Source organism: Neopelma chrysocephalum, unplaced genomic scaffold (assembly GCF_003984885.1).
Source record: "Neopelma chrysocephalum unplaced genomic scaffold, ASM398488v2 Primary Assembly neopelma1_25, whole genome shotgun sequence".
Taxonomy (NCBI): domain Eukaryota; kingdom Metazoa; phylum Chordata; class Aves; order Passeriformes; family Pipridae; genus Neopelma; species Neopelma chrysocephalum.
The window spans coordinates 21241225-21261371 of record NW_020897694.1 but is presented as its reverse complement, the minus strand read 5'-3'; the positions used below and the strand labels follow the sequence as shown (position 1 = coordinate 21261371).

The 20147-nt window shown below is 38.2% G+C and overlaps 1 protein-coding gene across 3 annotated transcripts; it reads right to left on the bottom strand.

Annotated features, from left to right (window-relative positions):
- Nucleotides 1-8181: 8181 nt before the first annotated feature.
- Nucleotides 8182-19977, bottom strand: SLITRK5 (SLIT and NTRK like family member 5). Of its 3 annotated transcripts, none has more exons than XM_027674623.1 (4): nt 19847-19977; nt 18349-18443; nt 13508-17364; nt 8182-8193 (listed from the first exon to the last, which is right to left on the bottom strand). In XM_027674623.1, the coding sequence occupies exon 3, from the start codon at nt 17354-17356 to the stop codon at nt 14480-14482; it is 2877 nt and encodes a 958-aa protein (XP_027530424.1). In that variant the 5' UTR covers nt 17357-17364; nt 18349-18443; nt 19847-19977; the 3' UTR covers nt 8182-8193; nt 13508-14479. The 3 variants fall into 3 exon arrangements, with proteins under 3 accessions (XP_027530424.1, XP_027530425.1, XP_027530426.1); XM_027674624.1 differs by lacking the exon at nt 19847-19977 and adding an exon at nt 19586-19677; XM_027674625.1 differs by lacking the exon at nt 18349-18443.
- Nucleotides 19978-20147: the final 170 nt, after the last annotated feature.

Here is a 20147-nt window from a genome sequence, read left to right as displayed (position 1 = left end):
ATGAGCTGAAAAGCTCCAGTGACTACTGAGTAGATATTTTTCCCATTTGATTAAACAATCAAAAACTGAAAGCTCAGTCCTGCAAATGCTTAGACATATGAAGAATTTTACTCCCATAAGTAGGTCCTGGAGATATTATTAAATTCCTGGAAGTAAAATTACTCATATTGTTCAGAGCATGCAAATCTAAATATGAGCAATATATTAACTATTAAAAGTGTTATTTTTGCTATAGATCTGCACTTTAATTATACATTCTATTTGACAATAACCCATTTAAAAACATTATGTGAAAAAACATTGCTTGGTCTATTTTTATTTTTATTTTTTGATTATGGCTTTTTAAAGACCAAATAAAACAAATATTAAAGGATTATTTTCTTATTAATTATATAAATTATTTTGAAACCTAAACAATATAATGCATTGGTAAAAAAATCAATTGTTATAGCTTGCAATTATGAGGTGATTGTGTATGAAAACGTGTATTTTATACTCTTAATTACTATGGTATATTTAAAACTGAAGAATATAAAGCAGTACATTCTATACGATAACATTCAGCTGTTTCTAAAGTTTAGATCAACCATTTGTTTACTGACACGTTTTGTTGTGTTTTTTTTTTTCAAAATTGGAGAGACATGTCCAAATTTTGAGACTTTTGACCAAGGTTTTAGTTCAGTTTAAAACTAGATAAGCTGAATGGTTTTCTTTTTTATTTTAGGCAAAGTTCTGTTGTGTTTGTCAGGGAGATTTTTATTTAACAAATTCTAAACCACATTTGACAAATAGCACTTCCTTGGGAAAATGATGTGAGTTGATTTTTATATCGAGCATGTCCACAAAAAAAAGGAAAAAAAAATGCTATTTTTACCTCACTTTATCACAAAAAGTTGATGTTTTCTATAATGGTTACAAATATGCCAATAAAAAGATGTTTAATGAAAAGTATTGTAGTACACAATAAAGTCTTACAGAATATTTATTAGTGAAGAAATACAATACAAAAGATTTTAAAGGTCAGATCCTACAATGCTTTGCTGAGCAAAATGGAAATCAGCAAAGAATGCAGAATTGGACAATAGCTAATTTATTTCTAATATGATATGGATATGTGATCTTTGTATTGCATTAGTCATTTAGGCCCAGATACTTAAAGGCATGAAACTTGACCTTAATTTTTTTTTTAGTAACTGTCATTTAGCCCTTTATTTATTATATGTATGTATTAAACAATTTGAAGTCCAAAGAAGAATTGAAAACTTCTTTGCTAAGCAAAAGTGCCCTGATTTCTTTGGGTGTTTTGCCCGGCTAAGGACTGCAAGAAAAGGCCTTAGGGAAGATTTAACAGGAAACCTATTAAGTGACCATGAGATCACACACTAATCCTATCCTTAGGATAAAATCTAATCCTATATTTTTGACTGAAGTGCTAAATTCCTCCTGGTCTGTCATCAGCACATGCATAATTACTCCTTTCTTGCTTTTGCCTGTGCATGCCTAATAGAGACAGTGCAATATTAACCTCGATATCTGTTATTATAATCTATGTTTATGACATAATAATGACTTATTTAAAAGTATTAAGAATGTAACACTTCTATTGAAAACACATATGAAACAAAATGGAAAGAACTGGCTGTTAACTTCAGTGATTGTTGTCCATATCTGTCTGTAGCTTTCTGGAGTAGTTATTCCAGAAATTATTTTTACTTACGTTAAATTCTTATTGGAGAAGATGTGAGTTTTCTAGCCAGAACCGTAAGAAAACATGGCACTTGATCATTCAGCACAGATTTAGTAATTTGTATATTTCAAGGTTCTTATTGTTAGAAAAGGTTGTAAAATACTGTTTCTAGCAGATGGAGACATTTAGATCTACTGAGCAATTAAGTTCTGAGTGCCTTCCTCTCCATATTCAAAACTACTTGAAAGCCACATCTATGTAAGAGATGTATATGATATGCCGTTATTTCTCTGAAAACCCCTTTTATGAACTAGCTTACAAACCTTCTGTCCATGGATGTCCCAGATTATTCAATTGCACTGTAAATATTTTATCCAGGTACTGTACAAAAAGGAGAATATTATTTTAAAAATTGCATTACATCTGTTTTTCAGTTTGGTTTTGGGGTAGTTCTTTTGTTTTTTGGGGTTTTTTTTCTGCAATTTTGCCAGTAGGTTTAGTAAATATTTATTCCATAAGACTAGAAAGATTCAATAGGACTATTGTTGAATTTATTTGTCCCTGTAATCTGAAAACTTCTTTCTGAATATACGGCATATATATTCATCTGATTCAAAGACTTCAGTTGCTACATATTCAACTAGACAGCTTGTTGTGATGGTTAGTTATTCTTGGAGCTGCTTATTTTTCAGGCCCATCTTAAAGTATCTAACTAGAGACAAACAAAACAATCCAACAGCTAAGTTTTCCTCTTTCATTTGTTAAATTGTAATAGGTTTTTAAATGCTAAATAATTTAATTATTTCTTATTCACCAATATAAATGGTTGAGAAAAAAATGCAGAGTGAAAAACAAATATCTGCATTAGTTCTCACTTTTTTTTGCATGTATGTATGCTGCTTAATGTTTTTTGTAGCTGGCAAAATTTTTGTATGAAAGGTCCCTATATTAACAATAAAAAAAATATCAGAATACATGGTATAATGCTTGCTTGCAACTTGCATTTCAGGTATACAAACATCAAATCTAGCCCTTCGCATATCACAGCAATCAGCTCAATAGGTAAAGTGAATAAATATGGAAATATACGCAAAATACTGATTGTAATATCAGGCTTTCTCAGGTAGATATTAAAAACTAATCAGCAGAAAGATACAATTATTATAGAAGATTTCTAGTATTTCCACGTTATATTTTTCTGAAATTATTTTAATTATTGTACCAAAACCATGCAAATCTGACCTCCAAAATATGTGTATACAACATATGAATAATGAAAATGGTATCAGTCATTACATCTACTGGAACTAATGTTCAAATCTTCTGAATAAATACAAAAAATGTGTTTGGATGAAAACTCAAACAAATTTTAACAAAGGCTGTGCTATTAACACTAATATTAATTTGTACCATGTACCCCTCTAAAATCATACTTCCTTTTTAAAATTTGCAAGCTGTATATGATAATATTCACTTCCTGTCTCAAACCACTGGGAGTATTGCTGTGTAAATTGAACAGTTTCACATTTCAGTGGCAGAAGTGATGTTTGAATGCAGCTTTTATTAGCTTCTTAAGTGCCCAGTGCTGTTCCCATTGGCAGTGCTCCCATTGACTTCAATCAGGGCAGGAACAGGCCCTAATTTTGTAAGGCACTTTAGGATCCTTTGGGAAGAAAGGTGTTAGAATACACACCATAATTATCAATTAGTTGTCAACAAAGCACTCTCACAAATATCTCCCATGGTCACAGAACATCATATCTTAATTTCAAATTTCACTTTGCTGTAGCAATTTTAATGCTGCTACTGAACTATTATTTGCCCAGGCTCTGAGACATTTTGTGACATCATAATTTCCAAATTTGACATGAAGAATTTTGATGCCTATGTAATGAAAAAAATAAAATAAGCCAACCAAAATGAATTTTTTCTAGGATTATATAAAATAAGATAGATCAAAATACCTGCCTCTCTTCTGACTGTGCTGCCCTAACTATAGCTAAAACATCCTTTATGTGTAAGAACCTCATATGAAGAGTTGGAAAGTTGTACATAAAAAGAATGCTTACAAATTTAAGAATTAGTAATATTCTAAGTATTAAATACTCTATGTTCTGTATACTTTTACTTTTGCATCTCTTCATTTGGACAGTTAAATTAAAATCTTTGATTTAACTTCTGGTAAAAAGAATACTTGCTTTCAGAGTCTCTGCCCTGAGAATAACTACTTCCTTTTCAGTATTAATAAACAATTTTGACAATGTTAATCTTTTCGGTATTAAAATGCAGAAATAAATATATATTGACCATATTCCCAAATATGAATTCACTAAAAAGGGCTCCTATTTAATCAGTGGGGTCATTTAACTTGCTGTAACACAAAGAGGGGAAAGGCCTCTTACCAATTGTTCACTCACCTCCTAAAAACCCTGTAGGTCCCAAAAATAAACATGACCTGATTTTTCTGAGCTTGAGGAGAAAAACAACAACAATAAAAACAACAATTCTTATTGAAGAGTTTGAATGACAGCTATTTAACATCTTTATATTTCATTCAAATACTGCAATACTATTCTAATAAAAAAAAAACCAAAACATCCTAAGCCTTGTTTTAGAAGACAAGACAAAATGAAGACATTCAGAACCTATAAGAACTTATATTCTATATATGGCTTTATAGTTCAAATCTCTGAATAAATAAAAATATTCCTTTAACCCTCCCAGTACCTTTTTGCCACTCAGCTTAAAAATTATGAGGAGTAACCTTTTCAGTTGAAAACAAAATATAGGAAAACAAAAATGAAGCATTTCAGAAACTGAACCAGTTTTAGATTTCAAGGTCCTCAGGTGTTTCTGAATATATCACAATGCTTTCTGATACACACAACTAATTGTATATGGTCTACATGAGTAATATCAAAACATACTCTTTTAAGAGGAAGAAAATACTTTGGTAACAGTAATATTATCCTACTATGTTCAGAAACACACATTTCTCCACCAGACAAATCAGAACTCAGTCTAAGGACTGAAGTAAGCCTGTATGTGTTAGACATACATTTAAAATCAAACTCCAAACATAAAGGTATGTTACACAAAAAATTCTGACTGAATCTGGTGAGACTACTTTCATCAATCAAATTATCCACATGTGGAAGTAGTCAGAGAACCAAAATCTATCTTGGAAATTTTGTCTTCATTGCTGTGTTAAATTGTCTTTCTCTTACGGTTGTAAAATAATATTGAGTTTTAATGATTAAATGAACATTTGTGAGGCCTTACATCAACACACAGAGCTGGAGGTAAGGGTACCCATGTATAAGACAAATATAAAAGAAAACAGTTTCACTATGTAACTGTAAATTAAAATTACATAGTATTCATCAGGCCAAAGCTGGGAATTTTTGTTATTTCACCATAGATGATTACATAGAGCAGATAGTAATACTGAAACATTAAAACAGATTGTGAGGTAAAATTAATACTTATTTTGACATGAAAAAATCAATCTGAGTCATTTGGACAATTTTTCATAAGATAAATAGTATGAAGACAAATTGATGAGATGGGATTTTTTTTTTCTCCACAATTAAAGCTCTGATCCTAACCAAATCTAACAAAACCTTTTAGTAATCCAACAACTCCTAAGAAATATTTAATTACAGACAGCATTCAGTATATAAAATATACTGAAAATTATAGAATACATTCATTGTATAAAATTATGTATGGATGAAAAAATATTAACCATCATAAATACATTCAATTATATTTCTAAAAATTGGTGAATTTAGAACCATTATCTTAACCACTTTTTTTATTTATAGAAAAACTTTTCTCAAAAGAGTAGCAACTTCTTATTCTTTAGGAAAAAGTATTCTTAAGGAAGAATTAACATACAAGTAAGTACAATATGTATTAGTAGACTTCTACAATTTAAAACTTATTAAGTAATATATTGCACAATGAACCTAACAGATCCTACTGTTCAACATATTATGGTATGTTGCCACTTATTTGTTGGTAGCTAGTACCAGTCATGCCAAAAAGGAAAAAACCAAACACTTCAAACCTGATCAGAAATTGTCAATAACGAGTTCATTTTACCATTTAAATTACTATGATGAAAAGCTTCATTACATAAGCACTGCCTAATTATAAGAGAGTTCCTCTTTTTAAGACAAGGTGCATTTTAAAAAATTATCCACAAAAAAAAAAAAATTAACTGTCTGGTGCTCCAGAATCACCTACATGTTTATGTGAGTAGGTATTTGTGTTACAAGTTTACCTGAATGATGCTATAGATAGAACTTTTTTAAAAATCCCTACCTAAAACATAATTTCCTTTGACATTGATAAAGATTTTACTTAAGGTTTTACACCAGCTATCAGAGCTACAAAACCAAACACACCTCTTCACTGCCTCACAGTGTAAGAATGGAGAAAGGAGGGGAGAAATGTACACCATCTAATTCTGCTCATAAAATCATCAACTATCTAAAAGACTATCATATTTTTCTTTAACAGAAATAAACACATTGAAGAAAATAGCTTAGATGCCTGCTCTGTACTCAAAATAAAATAAAAAGCAGCCTTCAAAGCAAAGACAGGCAGTATGATTCAGTAATGTGTGGGAAAAAAAGAATGACAAGGAAACAAAATTAAAACAGAAAATGTGTAACTGTTAACTCCATTTCAAAGAGTTAGAATTTTTTAAACATTAATGTTATAAACTTTAAGAATCCATCAGTATGTAGTGGTTTTAAATCATTTCCATGACCAGTATGGACTACATTGCATGCTGTTTGGATGGAATAAACAAAAATATCCACCCTTAAAAGACAAGCATAATTTAATTACTATAAAAATAAAACAACCTTAAGAAACAGCCAAAGCTGTAACCGATAGTCATGTTATTGCCATTTGAGATTTGAAACACCTTTGTAGCAGGGATTTTCCTTATGCATGGTAGGCTAATAAACAGTCTCTAACAGGAAGAGATAAAAACATAAGTGTAAAGACATTCCATACTTTCAAAAACCAAAATCAATTGCAGGATTTTCATTCACTTCAAAAACATCAAATACATTGATTAGCCAATTTTTCCTTTGATGCACTTTTCATCATAACTAAAGGAAGATATTTATATTTAAGAATAAATGATTCAGCAGAATATTCATTCTTTGAAAGTATGTGGTTCAAGTTCTTTGATGTCAATGTAGGCATTTCTTATAAATTTGCAAACAGAAAAATGGACATATTCTTGAATTTTGAGCTTAATGTGAAGCATATTGTAACCTACACTTTTGGGTTTGCTATAAATTACCAAATAACCACCTAACTGAATGTGCAGTACCGTATGTATCTACACATAAATTCATGCAAACACATCATTACATCACTTATAAAGACTTGTATGAATGACTTAAAAAAATTATGTCAAAACTATTTTTAATTGGATTATTAATAAATTTTAGACAAAATTAATAATATATTCGATTCAATTTAGCAAACTGCCAGCCTGAAAATGCTTTTAAAATGTTTAATTTTCCATATTTTAAAAAAAATTACAATTGTAAAATTGTATCATGGCTGAAGAGTACCAATGCTGTGAACAACACTGCTTTAATTTTTAGCAGAAAACTGCCATTGGGACTACCAGCTTTATTACAGCTGAAACTAAAAACCTGACCAGTTCACCCAAGTTCAGCATTTAGAAAGAGAACAAATCTTTGTCATGTAGTAATTACTGCATAATTAAACACAGTTATGAATTCAGTAATTTAAAACTAAATTCAGATATCTGACAGTGAGACCTTTGTAAGAACTGTTGTCATATTCATAAATACATTTGGTATGTGTCTATTTATCCATTTGACTGGACAAAATACTTGCTATGGTAATGAAGCTACAGCAAGGTCAAGTTCAGGCCAGTTTAGCCATGTGATGGTACATGAAATGTAAAAGGTAGAGGCTTAAAATACAGGAATATTAATGCCCCTCAATGCATATTCAGCTAGTTGCAAACTGCATTTGAGCTGAACTTTTGCTCCTAGCAACTCCAACCCCAAATTTATATTACTATACTAGAAAAGTTGAAATGTTGAAGAACTAGACTGACTTTTTGGTGACTACGTGGATATAACATTTATAAGCTACATATGCTATACGAAGAACTTTTTTTCATTACAAACCTAAACGCTTTCAAAACTCACATGGAAATATTCTTACATCACAGTAAAGACAATGTTAATTAAAGAAACATAGATAGTTTTAAGTGTATGCATACATATATATTTGCATACTTATATATATGTACACATATACTTCCATACATATACACACACGAATATATATTTCTTTTTTAAAATACAGATGGTAAAAAATACAGATTGTTAAAATAATAATCTACTTGGTAATTAAACACTGTTTTCAGAAATTCAAAAACTGTACCAGATTATCACCTCCCAAGTTTTATTTCAAGAATCTAATTTAGTACTTTTACTCTAAGCATTTCTGGATAAAGTTGATATGATGTCTCTGACAAAAGCAATCTCATTGTTTGACCCCATCCTCAAATGTAAACTTTTTGCCACAGTATTGGTACAAAATTACCAGAAGACTTCAATAATCTAATGTTCATGTAATCAGATATACTGTTGAAATCATGAGAAGAAAATGTTTTATTACATGAAATACTGAACTAGACAAGTATTATTTCAACCTTTTATCTTATCCCACTCTAGACCTTTTTGGAAGGTCACCCAGAACCATGTCATGATATACAATAGTAATCATGTATCCAACCAGAAAAAATCATTTATGTTTGACATGGTCTATAGTTTACTGCAAAATTTAAAAATACTGTAAATATAAGCCTGCAAAATTGCAGTAAAAGTAGTTGCATCTTCCATGGCAAAAACACCACAAAGGTTATAATTTTTATGAATAGGTATTTAATCTAATTCAAGGTTTTAGGACCAAGTCCACAGAATTAAATAGAGGTATGCTGTCTGTTCATAAAGTCCATCATTCTGAAGAACCACATCTATACACGTGGATTATATGGACTTCCCATATAATCAGGACAATGTGGGTCCAAGATAAATTTTACAGTGCTATACTACAGCAATGTTCAGTTAATATGTCAGCAGACTGGAAATAGATGTGATTCATTTTTTAAGTACACAGCAGAACTACAAATGTTTATCATTACTGTATTTGAATTTTTCACTTTACAAAAGAGAAATACTAAGAGAATGGCTTATTTCAATGACAAAAAGCCAAACTCTTAAGAGCAAGGTAAATGTTTTGTAACTTCCTTAAGTCAATGGAATCCAGTTTTGTACTCACACAACAAGAAGCAAAATGTGGCCCATTAGCTGTAAGTTAAATAGTTAATTTGATAGCCATTTAATTACAAACTTCATTACACTTTACTTCTTTGACTATTCAATTAACTGCCTCTTGTTCCTAGTACCTAAATGTGCCTCTTTTTTTGTGTCCTAACTGTTCTGTTCAGTGTTTTAAGAATAAACAATTATTCTAAAGCATAACTGTGCTTAGCATTTCTGGAGTATCATCATACTGCTAGCTACTCTGAAATGTAGCTAAATAATGAACAGGGGGAAAAAAAAAACATTGTAAAGACTTGTGATATTAGGATAGTATTTACACACAGATGGATAATCACAAATCTGTAAGGCAGTATTGATGAACTGTAAGGAGATCTATGTGTCCTTATTTCATCAGAGGACATTGCAAAGCTTCTTAGAAAGGTTGGGAAAAACAAATAATATGGCTGCCCCATTCAGAAGGCTGCCATCCTGCCGTCTTCTCTCACAGAAAGACCTCACTCATCTACTCCTCCATCCTCTTGTCACTACTTAGCTTCAGGTCCTACATTTTCCAGAGTTAAGTAGATGCTGCAGAGAGGAGGTACAAGTTCCCTACAATGAAATAATCAATAGAAACGTGAAGACTGTTTGAAGGTTGACAGCTATGGAATTGTGTCTGCCATTCACTCTCCCTTCTCTCCCCATTCTTCTTGTTTAATGCCAGTAGCATCAGTAGTGTTCTCAGTTCTGCATAAGACAGCAAAAGATTTCAGCCTCCTTCTCTGGTTTGGAGACGCTGCATTTCAGTATGCCAGTCTTTAACCAAATGAAAGGCTATTCAGATTCCCTGGAGACACTGAGCAATATAAAGAACCTGCCCTCTAAAAATGAAGGAGCTCTTGTTTACCCTGTCCTTCAGGATATAGTGCTTTAATGGACTCTGCCTCCTGAGAGGGAACCATATGCATTAAACAGACTCTCAAGTTTCTGTAAGAAACAACATGCTGGTCAGACATTTTAGCTCCAGCTAAACAGAGGTCTAAAGAACCTACAGAACCAGGATCTTGTCTTCATATTTTCAAACAACTACAATTACCTATTCCTGCCTTTCCAGATATATTTTCTAAAATGTGTTTACCATGGGTCATAAGCTCACTTTTATGATATTTCACCATTTTTTTATTACTTTAATAATTAACTTATTATGTGAAAAAGGTACCATTGTCTCTAAAAAGAATACTCTTAAGATATAAGCTTTATAAAAAACTAAAACACAGGAAAACATTCAGAAACTAAATACTGCAGTATAGAGAATCAATTGAACGTGTTTTCACAACCTTAAGTGACCATTAAAATAGTGGATGGTAAATATAAAAAATGTAAAAATGTGGGGTTTAGAACTATAGAAGTGTAAGATGCATTTATATCAGACTTTTAATCTGGTGTTTCAAGCAGTGCGTAAGAATGTCTAGGAATCACAGGGTATATCTTCTGGGATGAAGTTGAAGGAGAGGAGAGGGGAGGGGAAGGGAGGGGAGGGGAGAGGAGGGGAGGGGAGAGGAAGGGGAGGGGAAGGGGTAGGGGAAGGGGGAGGGGAAGGGGAAGGGGGAGGGGAAGGGGAAGGGAGAGGGGAAGGGGGAGGGGGAGGACGAGGGGGAGGACGAGGGGGAGGGGAGGGAAAGGGAAGGGAAAGGAAAAGGAAAGGAAAAAGTTCTCACTCCTAAACTCACCATTTGCATTTAAGACATTGAATTGGCTTGATATGGGAAAAAAGGTAAAAAGTATTTCTTTTTCCTAATAAATGTATATGTTTTATATTATCACAATTTACATTTTGTTTCCAGTAATTACACTGAGAAATCAGGATTCTCTTCCACCTTTTTTTGTTCTTTTATCACAGAGTTGCATGCACTTTTGAAATAAAATGTGAGGCCATACGAGTGATTCAGCATGCTCAACATTACTTGTCAAAGGACAAAAAATAAAGAGGGGAAAAGTCACTTTAATTATCAATCTAAACCAGTCTGATAACCAACATAAAATAATAACTGAATTCTCAAAATAGTGTGGATTTTTTTGTCTTGCAGTATTACCCCTTTGGTCAGCACTAACTCAGCAGATCATCATGTAGAAGGTTTCACTGATCTTGCTAACAAAACAAAGGCCATATTCTTACAGAAACGTTTTTTCTTCAAACAAATTATCCTATTTTCAAATCAGAGGCACATCTACCTTTGTTTATGTCTATTCCTTTCCTATTTCTTATGTCTACTCCTTCTTACAATAATTATTCAAAGAGGATATACCATTGTAGCCACTGCGTGGGAATTTCTACTTCCATTGAAGTCCTCATTCACAAATAGCCCTTTCAGACATGCTTCAGGATGTTAACAGACTAAAGAATAGTATTTTTCACTCTGTATCCTTTTTTAAGGATTTATCTTCAAGAATGCACTTTCTGTAGGTAACTGATGTAATTTAATTTTTTTCTCCATTAATGGAAGCAATAATATTTTTTTTCTACTGAAGATAGGAAGCTGAAAAAATTTAAATTAATTGTTCTGATTGCAATGTAGATGATTAGAAAAATTCTTCATTACCAGTTATTAAATGCATGTGGTACACATGGAAGCAGCAGTAATATTAACCTCAGAAAAGGCAACATCAGAATGTAAGCATAAACAGAATGCCAAGGCATTTCTGTCAACTATTGCAAATCAAGCAATTCCTGCTCATTTACTCATTTGTGGATGCTGCCTCTTTGTGGCAGCATGCCATGCAAAATGTACCTTTCACATTAAGGACCTAATCCTATGTTTGTATTGACACCTATGCAAACTCATATTTATGAGTTTAGAATCATACAGAAAAGAAATATACGCACATGAACAGACAAAGTTTGCAGGAACTTCTCATTCAATCCTTACTGAGTTAACTTCTCTCTGACAAAGTCAGCAAGGCTGCAAATTTTCTTACTTATACCCATTTAACAACAGTGTGCCTCTACTGAGTTTAAATGGGAGAACCAGACCACCGGTTTCAGCAATAGTTATAAAGGCAGTAATTCAAAATTAGGGCTCCAAAACTGCACCTCAGGCAGCAACACACACATCTCTCACTACTGTCCATAGGAAGTCTGCAGGAGATGGCAAGCAGTGAACAGAATAGCCATGTGTTGTGTCTCTTGTGACAAAAGAACACTCCTCATCTCTGTGTTTCAAACTGAAATAACACTCCACGTACTAAACTGTCCAAACTAAATACAGTCATGCCTGCTGGTTGGTTTTTCTTTTTTTTTTTTGCTTTTGCTCAATGTGGGTGGCATAGAGAGAACACATGCCAAGAAAACATTTATCTTGAATTCCAACAGACCAGTTATATAGCTTTGTTTTTGTAGAAAGTGACAGATTGTACATGGGTAAGAAAAGCAGAATAGAACAGAGCCCTTTTGCAATAAAAGATTTACTAGGGAACAACTCTGCAAACAATATAAAATATAATAACCTAATGAAAGAAAAAAACCACGTGAAATATGACTTACCCTATTCCACATATTAAAGAACACTTCAGTAAGGAGACAAAATGTGAATATAAAGCTATCCTATTCAATATGTTGTTGAATCACATATCCCTATGTTGGTTTCTGACCCATGTTATGTATGCTGGTAATTACCACGTCATATTTTGAAAACAGAGAACACATTATGTTTTGCCTAGAAACATTAAATCTTTTTGATGAGCCATAATTGCTAGTAAAGAGAATCCAATGTAAAACCAGATTATTTTGGCAAGAAATTTTAAAGTTCAAATACTCATTACTTCAGGATCTTACATTTGAAATATTTACCAAGTGTTTATTCAGAAACTATTAAAAAATCACATGTGCTGGGATACATATCAGTTGTCCCCTCTTACAGTGATGCTGTGTTTATGAATATCCTTGCCACTGCTTGCAGCCCAAAGGGGAAAGACATTTTATATAGACGTGTACAGTCCACCATTTGGTCTTTCAGGATGCCAGTAAACATGTGGATCTGTACAAGTGCAATTGTACTTGACTAAACAATCAGACACTGGCTACAACAGTTGCAAAATCATTATATTTTGGTTAACTAATACAAAAGCAAAAATGAAAAAAGAATTGAAACTGACAAATCAAAAATGAAACACTTTTTTTTTCCTGATAAAATGAATGCCTTCTACATATCCCTCACTAGTTTGCCCAACCAGACTCCTAAGCGGGAGGTTGCTAAAAGGTATATTTTCAAATAGAAACATGATTTTTTTCTATTGTGATCGGATTTCACGTCTTAGATTGTCTGTTAAGATTTGGTCATAACTGGCATTATATCTAATGATTTAAAAGGTCCTTTTGATTCTACATCATATTTGGAAAAAAAGCTCTCAGTGTAGTGCAATACTTGAAAGGAATACAGAGACTTTGGACCTTGTCCTGAATTTAAAAAAAATAAAACAAAATCACTTAAACATAGTTCTGCATCCTCTATCCTAATTTTTTCAGCTTTTGACTAACTTTGCTCAATGAGTGAGTCTAGAAAACTACACTCATCGGTAAAGTTGTTCATGTGCTTAAGTGCCTGCAGGATGAAGGCCTAAGCTGGGACTTCTTTCACAAGTAGAGACACTTAAGTGAGTTAAGAATTTGCAGGATTAGGCCCTAAAATAGTGAAGGAAAGAGAAATGCTAATGTGCATATAAAAATAGGTGCTACAATAAAATATTTTTTTATATCTCATCAATAAATTATTTTCACTAACCAGTTATGGATCATATATCTCTGCACTCTTTAATGATTTGTCCACATCTACAGCGATCCTTTTAAAGATCATAATATATTTTTGAATTCAAAAGTCCAGAAAGTATACAAACACATCCTTAAAAAAAGGAAACCTTGTATTAAAGTCGGGGTGTGCTAATCTGTCCAAAAAAGCCATTTAGACTCACCCATGGCTAAAAGGGGAAAATGTGCGCTGTACTCTTCAACCAGAAAGAAACCCAAAATAAAGAATGTCTGTTAAAAAAAATAGAAATAATAATAAAAAATAGTGATAGTGACTTTTGTACTTGTGACCTGAACATGACCCGACAAGAACCTCCTGCCACCTTCCCCAAGCACACGTAGACAGCCGCACAACACCAGTGTTGTGCCCATTTTACAAAACAGGTGGTTTCTGACTTCCAAATACAGTAAAAGAAAAAAGAATAAACTAAACTGAACAGCACACCCTTTCAGAATCATTCCCCGAAGCTGAAAAGTCCTGTGCCAAGGCACTTCACCCTACAATAAAATGCATTAAAGGGGGAAAAAAGAAGGGGGGGGCGAGGTGAGAGGTCAGCATTTACGTTTCTTTGTTTTGCGTGTGGTTGTTAAATACAAATACTCTAGAGAAGGAGCTGCTGAGACTGGCGAGGGGACGGGGAGGGAGGCTGTTTCTCAGAACTGGCTGAATGTGGTCTGTTTTTCCAGCACTTCGAGGTAGTCCGGCTCTGCGTTTAGTTTTGCTTTTAGCTCCAGGTACTCATTCCTGTTGGGCTCTACATAGACAGTACTCGGGGGGCTGTAGAGCACCGTCTCCCGGAGCCTGCTGTCCCCCGGCCCCGGGTGCAAGTACTGGTGGGCACGCCTAAGGTCATAGTTAGGGGAGTAGGTGTAGGCGGCAGGGAGTTTGGGGTAGTCGGGGAGGGTGGAGCCGGGAGTGCCCAGCGTGGAGGAGGAGTGTTTGTCGGGCTCCAAAATGCCCCTGTAAAAGCGATCGGCGTCTTGCACCGGGGAGAGCAGCTCCTCCCGCGGCTCGATGGTGCTCACGCTGTACGCGGGGCTGCGCCCGGGCGCGTCCTCCCCGCCGGGCGCCGGCGGCGGGGGGGGCGGGGGGGGCGGCGGCGCGCCCCCCCCGGGCGACAGGGGGTGGCTGCTGTAGGTGACCTTAAGCTCCTGAAGGTCTTTGTAATCCTCGCCCGAATTGCCCTCCCGGGAGCGGTAGATGGGGTTTTTGCACATGTGGCCCAGGGGGTGCGGGATGTACTCGTAGACGTGGCCGGCGGGGGTCTTCACCTTGGGCAGCGCCGCGCCCCCGCCGCCGCCACCCCCGCCGCCGCGGTGGGGCGGGTGCTGCTGCAGGTGGGGGTGGTGGTGGTGGTGGCCGCCGCTGTAGACGCTGTACTGCATGTTGAAGGAGCTCACGTCGGAGTTGTTGGCGCTGGCGTGGTCACCCTGGCCCTTCTTGCGCCGCTTCATCACCAGGACGAAGAGCCCGGCCGCCACGAAGACGGACATGATGAAGACCAGCAGCAGGCTGAGGATCAGCACCGAGAGCGGCACCGAGGAGCTGCCGCCGCCGGCGCCGCCCGCGGGCGCGGAGCCGCCCGCCGCCGCCGTGCCATTGAGGCGCACGGTGGAGGAGGAGGGGGTGGTCCTGGCCGGCAGCTGGCCCGGGGACGGCGTGGGCGTGGAGACGACGATATCCGAGTAGTCGGGGCACAGCAGCTCCGCCCGGACGGCCCGCATGTCACTCTGGGCAAACTTCTTAGGGGATTCGCAGATAACCTGGTCCACCAGGACACCAGTGTTGAGCTGCTCCAGCCACAGCTTCATGCCCACCACGTCGCAGGTGCAGTCCCAAGGGTTCTCGTGCAGGTCGATCTGCAGCAGGGATTTCAGCTGGTCCAGCACCCCGCTCACTGGCAGGTAGGAGAAGTGGTTGCTCCGCAGGCTCAGCCTGTAGAGAGACAGACCAGAAAAAATGTTCCCTGGCAAAGACCTCAGCAGATTGTTGTTCAAAAACAAGAGCTGAAGGTTGGGGACAGATTCAAAGGTGCCTGCCTCTATCTCCCGGATGACATTGTACTGCAGGAAGAGGTACTGCAGGCTTTGCAGCCCATAGAACAGCTCTGGGCTCAGCCGCTCGATCCGGTTCCCGTTCAGGTACAGCCTTCGCAAATTAGTTAAATCCCCAAAAGCCCGGTCCTGAATGACCGAGATCCGATTATTGCCCAGATGTAGCAAATCCAGCCCGGTGGCATCCACAAAATCTGCCCTGCGGACCAGTGCAATGTAGTTTTCCGTCAGATACATCTTCTTAGGATTATAGGGTTTGGGCTGCAGTTCAGAAATGCTCTCAATCTTCCTCTCCTGACAATTGACATTGAGGCCCAGGTCAGAAATCTGCAAGTTGCAAGTGCAGGCAGTGGGGCACTCCAAAGGCACCGGGGATTTGGTCTGGTAGGCAATGCTGGGGCCATAGTTGCTGTATCCCAAGTCTTTTGAGGGCAAGCGGGAGGTGGGGCGCACCCTTGGCTTGTTGGGTTGGCGGGTCCCTTTGGGGGGCTTCAAGGGAGATTTGTAAACAGCTGAAGAAGAAGTAGCCACGGAGTTGACCGAGGCTGGGGTTGTGTGGAAATACCCTGTGGTGCTCAATGGTGTCTGAGGTCTCATTTCATAATCAGAGATGAGCCTCCTGGGGCAAAGCTCCTGCTTGGAGACTTCATCCAAGTCTCGACCATGTAAGCGGAAAGGGGTCTCGCAAACTACATCTCCCACCAGAGCAGAGTATGAGATACTGTCCAGCCAATCCTTTAGAGCAATCAACTCACAAGAGCAATTCCAGGGGTTTTCCTCGAGCTGCAGCTCCACCACTTTATCCATGTGCTGCAAGAGGCCCATATAGGGCAACAGCTTCAGCCGGTTACCCCTCAGGTCCAGGTGAGTTAAGGGCACAAAACGGAAAAGGTTGTTGGGCAAACTGGAGAGGAGGTTATCATTGAGAATCAGCACCTGCAGCAAATGCAGTTTGCTGAAGGCATTGGGTTCAATGATGCTAATATAATTATAATCGACCTGTAGGTATTCCAAACTCTCTAGCCCAAGGAAAGTGTCATCCCGTAGAAGTTCCAACTTGTTATTGTTCAAGTGCAGCCTCCGTAAACCTCTCAGACCATGAAAGGCCCCAGTTTCGATGTCTTGTATGTCATTGCTCCCCAGATGCAAAATTGAAGCCCCTGTGTAATTGACAAACTGGTTTGGGTACAGCCTGTTCAAAAGGTTCCCAGACAACAAGAGGTGGTACACAGGGAACCTTGGTGGACTGATCTCAAAAAGGCTGATGATCCCTCTGTTTTCACAGCTCACTGTTAAAATGCTGTCCTTCTCCTCACAAGGACATGCATTATCACAGATTTCCCCATAATACTCGATGCTTTCTGCCCACGAAAGGACTAGCGATGTTAAAGCAAATGCGATCGTCTGCAGCATCCAGATATGCATTTTTTTGTTGAGGTCCTGTTCCAAAGTTACTGTAGAGCAGCAAGCATACATTTTATTTCCTGTAAGGATAAGGAGAAAAAAAAGAAAGTACCATAATAGTACAGCCCTGTAAAATTTAAAATGGAAACAAAGTTTATGTATGTCTTCATTAGGGTAGAGAATGGATTGTTAATCAACAAAAAAACCAAACCTCCTGTCACTTCTAATTCCCATACTTTCGAAAACTGGATGACATGCATTGATTAAAGGGTTGATAGGCAACTCCTAGCGAGTCAAATGCCTGCGGTGTTTAAAACGGTGAGGTCACAGTAGGAATTGTTCTGGTTCTGTTTGTGTGGGGTGCATTTCAATGCTTCCTTGGATTTTTTTCATGACCAGCCCCATAAATATACATAAAATGGCTGTCAGTTCAGTTTCACGTTTCTAATTTAAGAGAAAAGAAACACCATTTTACGAGGTTTCCCACCTCCCCTATTACCCAGCTCCCCCTTCCCTTCAGAACCTCCCCAGTGAACAGCGCACCAAGGTCTTTCCCTCCTTCTACCTTGATTTTTAACCGTTGGTGGAAATACCATGGTAGGAATCCAAAGAAAAATATTCAGTGCTGAAAACGGCAGCTTAATTCAACAGAGAGAATACTGACACATTCTCCCCATCACATATTTCTTAAAACTCTTTTATGTTGGGTTTTTTACTCCTAGCTATACATTTACAAAGCACACACTCACCCACACAGATATGCACACACACACACACACACACACACACACTCACCCCCAGATGACTTCTGTGGAGGAATTCTTCTGCAATGAGATTAAATACATTAACCTCCTACTTCAGTGCACTCAACAGCTCTCTTCAATTAGAGAAATTTTGTATCTTTACACAAGCAAATAATTTTAACTGATTTTTGATCCCCCCTCAAGTTATACACAATGTAACAGAGCTCATGTCAAGCAGAAGTCTTCAGTTCTCTCTCACATACACACACACACACACACACACACACACATACTCTTAAAAGAAATATTTTAACCACTCACCCAAAATTTGTGAAAAATGTAAAACATGCAGATCATCTTCGGAGTCTCATCCATATCTGACATAGCGCTTATTCCCAATGTTCTGCAAAACTAGCCTGGTAGAAGTGGAGAGATCTAAATAGGTCTGGTGAAAATATCTCATTGCCAACACTCCAAGCATCAGAGTTACTGATTATAAGCAGCGATGGCTGTCAGTACTCTTTATCCTTTAGGGGAGAAGATACCCAGGCTGATTAAAAGCCAAGGAGGGTGGAAGGGAAACCCTACCATTGACCTACGTCAGTAATTTAATGCCTGAATTTCACCTAGCTGGAAACAAATGCCTTCCTTTCCTTTTTGCAGTCTTTCTGACTCCTTGTGGCTTTCTTCTACTAGTCTAAAAGCAATATGAATGGGGAAAATAGATGCATTTTGTGTGTCGGTAAGGGAAGACTAATAAATCATCAGGCTTAAATGCTGGGATCTTGGAGGAGGCTTGTATTTTCTAATGTTCACCTCAGAGCTCCAATCCTCATGACACAACTCTGGTTTGGAGGAACATATCCTAAAAAATGAGAAGTCTCAGTACTGCAAGACATCTCCTGTGGCATCAGGTTCACAGCTGCAAATCTAGCACTTGCAGCAAAGGCAGTCATGCAGCAAGAAATCGGAAGTCTCAGTGAATCTCTCTCTAATTCTGACCAGACGTCAACTGGATCAGAATTACTCAAAGCAAAAGGCTTCACTGCATAAAGGCAGCAGAAATCTTACTCAAAGGCATGTATCTAGCATATTCTTTCTCAGTTTGATCAGATCCATTCATCCATTAACCAACAGTTCTTCGTAGAAAAGAAAAAAAAAGACAAGCCATTGAAAACCTGCCCGGTCAGTGTTAAACTCCCAGGCATTTTACAACTTTAATTCAATTATCGTTAGAAAAGGAGGCAAATACAATTTTCCTTCCTTCTTCCTTTCTGCCTCTCTCACAAAAATAAAAATTAAAAAAAAGGTGGGGTGGGAGGTAAAGAGAATAAAGTTGTAGCTGGCTACATGCAAGGTTTCAATCCCGCCCTGGAAACCCCTCTGTGGTGACTGTGTGCTGCTGTTCGCCAGCTCCCAACAGAGGTTCAGATTGAGAAGGGGGGGGGAAGTGGGGGTGGGAGCGACGGGGGGGAGGGGAGAAGAGGAAGGGGGTTGCATCGGGATTTTTCTTGCGTGTGTGGGTTTTTTTCCCCGAAGAGTTCAACCCTTCGCTTACCGCACTGCATATCCGGCTGGAGGCAGCTTTCAGTACCGCCGACAGCAGCAGCGAGCCAGCAGCCCCAGCCGGACACTGCCACCCAACTGAGCAGCACCCCGAGTTGGGAGACATGGATTTCGGGGGAGTGAGGGGGGCGGGGGAAGGAGTGGAAAGCAACAGCAAGCAAAGACCCGGTGGGGAAAGGGTGGGGGGGGGGCGAGGAAGGGAGGAAGAGAAGGAGGAAAAGGGAGCGAGAGAAAAGTCGACCCCGGTACTTACTTCGCCCGAAATCTCCAGGGCCCAAGCATGGTGGCAGCCCATGAAGAAGCCTCCCCGCGGCGCGGCGGCGGTGTCGGTGTCGGAGTGGCGGCGGCCGGGGCGGTGGGTGCGGAGCGGAGCGGAGCGGGCTCCCCCCGCGCGCAGGCGGCGCCGAGACACAGCGCTCGCACAGGGGCGCGCGCACACGCGCGCACACGCGCCACACACACACACACTCACACACTCACACACGCGCGCGTGCCCGGGCAGCCGCGGGGGCGCGCCCGCCACGCACGCGCGCTGTGGCGCGCGCGGCCGCACG